Here is a 7,049-nt window from a genome sequence, read left to right as displayed (position 1 = left end):
TGCCGGCTCTGGTGGGCCCTCCTGTCTCCCTTCCTGTCTGTCCTCACAGCATTCACACAGCACTTGTGAGAGGCGAGGGAGCATCCGCTGAGCACCAGCTGAGTTTCCCCCGACTCTCCCCCGCCAGTGGGGGACTCAGAAGGGTGCAGACATCTCTGGCAGCGACCAGCGATAAGAACCCCACTCGTTCCGTTTGGAAAATCCAGCAGTATGAGTAACCGTTAGTCTCTGACTTCGCCTGTGATGCAAGCTTGTTCACTCCGTGCTGAGGCCACATCCTTCCTGCCCCTGCTGGACTGTGACCACTATAAATTCATCAAGTTTCCTCTTGGGCTGTTTCTGAGGCTGCATCTGGGTGAGTCCAACTCTGTGACACTGTGTGCATGGAAGGGTCTGGGGACAATGAGGAGGGGGTGTCGAAGGCTAGATTTGTCTTGGTTAATGCACTAGGGATTTCTTAAGCCAGCTTTCGAGTCTGTCCTTCAACAAGGATTCTGGAATGTACTCTGATGTTTCTCATTATTGGGCTTTATGTGATTGTGCAAGGGTGTGTGTAGGGGCAGGGGGGAGGACAGGGGCAGCAGACACAGCTGAGACCCACAACTCTGGGGGATTTACCAGGAAGCCCCCTAGAGACCGGACGGAAAGGATGTGTATGAGGAAGTGAACATCCTAGACACCAGGGATACAGGAGATAAAGGTCGGGGTAGAGTGTACCGGCATTAGGGAAGGGGGGCACAGGACGGGTAGAGTCTGGGTGTGGATGAGAAGACTTATGGAGGGGGACTAGGGATGGGTCAATCTGGAGGAGGCCCGCCGCCCTTCAGGTGCATAAGGAATGGGCCTGCTGGGTGCGTGGAGCCAGGAGATACAGAGGGAGGTGAGCGTGTGTCAGGTGTCTTGCACCCTAGGCTGTGGTCATTCCAAATTCTAATTTGAAGTGTTCCACAGCTCCATGGGCCCTCTCCCTCCCGTCAGCATCATTTATGCCTTTAGGCTGATGCTGCGCTTTTCCAAAATTAGTAACGTGAAGAGATCAATCCCAAACACAGCCAGCACATTTGTCTTTCTAAAATCTGGGGCAGGTGGAAGAGATCAAGGGTGGCAGCTTACCTTGCTCTTTGTGGAACCCTGGCTCTACACAGGGAAACTGAACTCAGTGAGCTCTGTAATAAACGGCTGTGTGTGGTAAATGCTGGGAGAGTGTTTCTTGCATTTAACCATCTATTTTACAGTCTTTGATCTTTTTTGTTTGTTTCTGACTGACAAACCTAGTTAAGTGATGGAAAACGTAGTCACACACCTTTCCGCCCTGTGAACAATGCAGTTTTAGGAATGTGAGGTAGGAAATCAGTGACCCTCATCGAAATCCTGGCTTTGAACCAATTTTTTTTTTTTTTTTCCTGTGAAACCCTGGGCAAGTCCCTTAGTTTCTCTTAAGACTGAGTTCCTCTTCCACAAAACGGGCATAGAAATATATGCACATCATGTGGCTTTGTGAGAGTTAGATAAGAAAAAGCATTAGTGCAGGGCCTAGCTCACGAGAGACTGAACAAATGTCAGTTCTAACTATAATCGTGAATTTTGCAAGGAGACCTTAAAGAGATGTTATGTGTTTGTTTCTCCCCATGTACTCAAGTTTCATTTCATTTGCTCCTGTCCATCAGTGGGTCAATAGAAGTGCACTCAAAGGCCTTCCCCTTCGCTGCCTGCTTCTGTGTCCTTTCTCTATCCAGCCATGTGCTGCTCTCTTACTATCATAGTTACTCATTTCCTGGGTCAAAGCAGAAATGGGGAACCAGAGCCTTTCTATTGGAAGGAACTTAAAAGCCATCTTTTCCACTCTGTCATTTTCTAGATGAGGAGACTGAAGTTGAAGAATAATGTAGAGTTTATTTTAGGCCATAGCCCAGTAATCGGTGAGACGCAAATCTCTTGGTGATACGTGGAAGTGACATCATGAAACGCTTGGTTTGGGCATATATAACTGTTAATGTAATTGCTTTTGTGTGTTTAATTACTTTTCTGTCCACAGGGATACTTTTCTTCCATGGCTCAGGACACACTCCTGAGTCAGGCCAACAAGAGAACATTCTGGTAGGTATTTGATTCACTCTTCTTTTCTTTCTTTCTATCTATCTATCTTTCTTTCTTTTTTTTTTTTTTTTGGTCAAATGTTTATGTACTTATTTTGAGAGAGAGAGAGAATATGAGTGAGCAGAGGAGGGGCAGAGAGAATCCTAAGCAGGCTCCAGCCTGTGTGGAGCCCAATGTGGGGCTCAATCCCCTGACCCCTAGATCACGACCTGAGCTGAAATCAGAAGTTGGACACTCAACTGACTGAATCACACAGGTGCCCTTGGATCATTTTTCAAAATTAAACATGACAACTCACAGTTGGGAGGCATATATATATATATATATATATATATATATATATATATATTTTTTTTTTTTTTTTTTTTTTTGCTTTGCATTCTGCATTTTTCATAGTTTAATTCTCTCCAAAGAGGACAGACTTTAAAAACGACTCTCCTTACCCATCTGCTGTTTCCACTGTTTCAGCTTCCCCGTGTGGACCTACACCCAAGGACCCTGACCAAAGCCACGGATGAACATGGCAAGTGTCCGCTGCAAGCTGGCCCGGTACCTGGAGGACCTGGAGGATGCAGACTTTAAGAAATTCAAGATGCACTTAGAAGACTACCCATCTCAGAAGGGGTTCAGCCCACTCCCTCGGAGTCAGACAGAGAAGGCAGACCACATGGATCTGGCTACTCTGATGATTGACTTCAATGGTGAGCAGAAGGCATGGGCCATGGCGGTGTGGATTTTTGCTGCAATCAACAGGAGAGACCTTTATGAGAAAGCTAAGAGGGATGAGCCAGAGTGGGGTGAGTGGAAGGAAGACAACATTTTTAAAAATTGTGATAAAATACACATAACATAATATTTACCCTCTTACCATTTCTCGACATATGATTCAGTAATGTTAAGCACATTCATGTTGTGCAATCAATCTCCAGAACTTTTTTCAATCTTACAAAACTCTGTACCCATTAAACAATAATTCTTCATCTCCTTCCCCTGAGCCCCTTGAACCACCACTTTCTGTCTCTATGAATTTGACCACTCTTGGTTCCTCTTATAAATTGAATCATGACGTATTTGTTAAGTATTTGTTTGTGTGGCTTATTTTATTTAGGATGAAATCCTCAAGCTTCATCCAAGTTGTCACACATAAGGTGATTTCATTCTTTTTTTTTTTTTTTGCTGTTAAAGACTCAATCCAGTTTCTTTTATTTTTTTTTAATTTATAATAGTTTATTGTCAAATTGGTTTCCATATAACACCCAATGCTTCTCCCCACAAGTGCTCCCCTCCATGACCATCACCCTCTTCCCCCCTCTCTCTCTCCCTTCAGTCCACGGTTTGTTTTCAGTATTCAGTAGTCTCTCATGGTTTGTGTCCTTCACTCTCCCCAGCTCTCTTCCCCCTTCCCCTCCCTATGGTTTCATTCCTTTTCAAAGTGGAATAATATTCCCTTGTCTGTCTATCCCACAGTTGGTTCATCTATTCATCCATCAGTGGACATTCAGATTATTTATAGCTTTTGATTCTTGTGAATAATGCTGCTAGGAGCATGAGGGCACAAGCCTCCTTGATACCCTGCTTTCAGTTCTTTTGGGTATATGTTCAGAAGTGGGATTATTGGATCATATAATAATTCTAGGTTCAATTATGGGAGGGACTCCCATAATGTTTTCCACAGTGGCTGCACTCACATCAGCAGTGTACAAGGGTTCTAATTTTTCTTCATTCTCAACACTTTATTTTATTTTTGTTTTGCCAGTAATTCTAACGGCTGTGAGATAATATCTGATTGTGGTTTTGATTTGCATTTCCTGATTTACTACTGATATTGAATGACTTTTTATGTGCTTGTTAGCCATTTGTTTATCTTTGGAGAAATGTCTATTAGACTCCATTTCCCCATATTTTAATGGAATTATTTGTCTTTGTTATTATTGTTGTTGTTGTTGTTGACTTGTGAAGACTCTTTTTATATCCTGGATATTACCATTTATCAGATAAATGATTTGCAAATATTTTCTCCCATTCCATGGATTGCCTTTTCACTCTATTGATGCAATAAAGTTAATGTTTGTTTTTTTTTTATAATTCCATTTATTATCTTTGCTTTATCCTTTTTATGCTTCTCATGATAGTGCCATGAGACATTGGAGGAAATCAGTTTGGTTTCTTTCTAGCTCCTTTAAAAATTAGAGTCAGGGCTCATCTGGTCCCTAGGAACTGTAGACATGTTGGGAGTGGAGTCTTTCTTTCTGGCTTGGTGTTCTGAGCAAGAGGACTCAAGGAGGGGCTCAAAGGAATCTAGAAGATCACAGGATGATGATGTTGAGCTAGTAGAAAGGAGGAATAAAAATGAATCAGCAGATTAGGAGAAACATGGTGAGTGGGGCAGCAAGATGGGTATAATGAGAGAGAGAAACATGATAATAGGGGCACAAGGGGCAGGTGCATAGCAGTGGATGTTATAAAAAATTGCACATAACATAATTAAAGTTGTGTCAGTACTTATCTGCTAATTAACCAAATTAAAGCATAATAATCATAGTTACAGAAGTAGTTCACTTAAGCAGTTTTTATGGATTTTGGTCATTTCTTTTAAGAACTCCACGAGGCTGGCATTAAAAAATATATATTTGTAGGCTCTACACCCAACCTGGGTCTTGAACTCACAACCCTTAGATCAGGAGTTGCAGGCTCTACCAACTGAGCCAGGCAGGCACCATGAGGTTGGCACTCTCAAATGGACTTTCAGTTTTGTTACAAAATAAGATACACCAGTCACACAAAGACAAATACAGTATGATTCCACTTATAAGAGCTACTAGAGTAGTTAAACTATAGATACAGAAAGTGGTTGCCAGGAGCTACAGGCAGTGAGGAATGGGGAATTGTTGTTTAATGGGTATAGAGTCTCCATTTTCCAAATAGATCATTCTGGAGATTGGTCAACAACTTAGGAAGTGAGCCTGAAAGAGATTCTGGTTGCCTGAGATTCTGTTTTAGTCAGAATCATGACCTGGATTCAGTGCCAGGTGTGCCTTGGGCTGGAGCCTGGCTCTTAACCACTATGCTATGTTGGGTTCTATAACTGGGGTCTGAGATGAAAGAATTATAACTAGGGTTAGAAGTTTGTTTTTGTTTGTTAGTTGTTGTTGTTGATGAGGGGAGCAGATTGTAGGGTTAGGCTTTAGAATAAGACAGTCATAGTTTTGTTGAGTTAATATTTAGATTTTGTTTTGTGATTGGGTTACCAATAGCATTTGCATTCAGAATAAGTAGACCCCTATCAGGAATCTTTTTTTTCAAAAATTTTAACATTTATTTATTTTTGAGAGAGAGAGAGAGAGAGAGAGAGAGTGAGTGAGAGAGACAGAGAGTGAGCGAAAGCATGGGAGGGACAGAGAGAGAGAGGGAGACAAAAAATCTGAATCAGGCTCCAGGCTCTGAGCTGTCAGTACAAAGCCTGACACAGGCGTTGAATTCATGAATGGTGAGATCATGACCTAAGCTGAAGTCAGATGGTTAATTAACTGAGCCAACCAAGCACCCCAGGAATCTTTCTTTAAAAATATTTGTTTATTTTTGAAGGAGGGAGAGAGACAGAATGTGAGTGGGGGAGGGGATGCAGAATTCAAAGTAGGCCAGGCTCTGAGCTGTCAGCATGGAGTCAAACATGGGGCTTGAACCTACCAATCATGAGATTATGACCTGAGTCGAAGTTGGACACTTAACCAACTGAGCCACCCAGATTCCCCTTTATCAGGAATCTTTTATACTGTTCTTGGGTTCCTGCTTACCTAAAATTATCTCCCAAATATGTCCCTTGGTTATTAGCATTTGTTCTATTGAACTTTAATTTCTCTGGTGAAATGCCTCTTTGGGGATGTGTAATTTAGTGACTATGTAGATCTATGATTCTGAACTGTAGATGCATGTTGGAGCTCTCAGAATATAATGGTGCTACATGCAGAAGATTGAAACTGAGTCACTTTCTTATACCATACACAAAAAGAAACTCAAAATGGATAAAAGACCTAAATGTGAGACCGGAAATCATCAAAACCCTAGAGGAGAGAGCAGACAACTTCTTTGGCCTCAGCTGCAGCAATTTCTTGCTCAACACATTTCCAAAGGCAAGGAAAGTAAAAGCAAAAATGAACTATTGGGACTTCGTCAAGATAAAAAGCTTCTGCACTGCAAAGAAAAAACCAACAAAACTAAGAGGCAACCGATGGAATGGGAAAACATATTTGCAAATGACATATTGGATAAAGGGTTAGTATGCAATATCTATAAAGAACATACCAAACTCAACACAAGAAAAACAAATAATCCAGTGAAGAAATGGGCAGAAGACATGAACAGACACTTCTCCAAAGAGGACATCCAGATGGCCTACAGACACATGAAAAGATGCTCAACATCACTCATCATCAGGGAAACACAAAGCAAAACCACACTGAGATATCACCCTACACCTGTCAGAGTAGCTACAATGAACAACTCAGAAAACTATAGATGCTGGTGAGAATGTCAGGAAATGGGAACCTCTTGCATTGTGGGTGGGAATGCAAACTGGTGCAGCTGCTCTGGAAAACAGTGTGGAGGTTCCTCAAAAAATTATAAATAGAACTACCCAACTACCCAGCAATAGCACTACTAGGAACTTATCCAAAGGATGGAGGAGTGCAGACTCATAGGGCACTTGTAGTTCAATGTTTATATTGGTGCTTTCAACAATAGCCAAATCATGGAAAATGCCCAAATGTCCATCAACTGATGAATGCATAAAGAATATGTAGTTTATATATATAATGGAATACTACTTGGCAATAAGAAAGAATGAAATCCTGCCATTTGCAACAATATGGATGGAACTGGAGGATAATATGCTAATTGAAATGTGTCAGTCAGGGAAAGACAGATATCATATGTTTTCACTCATCTGTGGATCT

General features: G+C 41.7%; 1 protein-coding gene across 10 annotated transcripts in view; it reads left to right on the top strand.

The window, feature by feature from the left end:
* The first annotated feature begins 279 nt into the window (after positions 1–279).
* The window catches only part of NLRP3 (NLR family pyrin domain containing 3), a 61,348-nt gene continuing 54,578 nt past the window's right edge, over positions 280–7,049 (top strand). For 3 of the 10 annotated variants that reach the window (XM_029941481.1, XM_029941479.1, XM_029941474.1), the window contains exons 1-3: positions 313–355; positions 2,036–2,097; positions 2,566–2,894. In XM_029941481.1, the coding sequence (XP_029797341.1) occupies positions 2,612–2,894 (283 nt within the window). In that variant the 5' untranslated portion in view covers positions 313–355; positions 2,036–2,097; positions 2,566–2,611. The other 7 variants (XR_003909590.1, XM_029941482.1, XM_029941480.1 and 4 more) reach the window with 6 other exon arrangements.

This window comes from Suricata suricatta, chromosome 6 (genome assembly GCF_006229205.1).
Source record: "Suricata suricatta isolate VVHF042 chromosome 6, meerkat_22Aug2017_6uvM2_HiC, whole genome shotgun sequence".
Classification (NCBI taxonomy): Eukaryota; Metazoa; Chordata; class Mammalia; order Carnivora; family Herpestidae; genus Suricata; species Suricata suricatta.
Note: the sequence above shows the minus strand (reverse complement) of the source record. Positions and strands in the feature narration are given on the sequence as shown.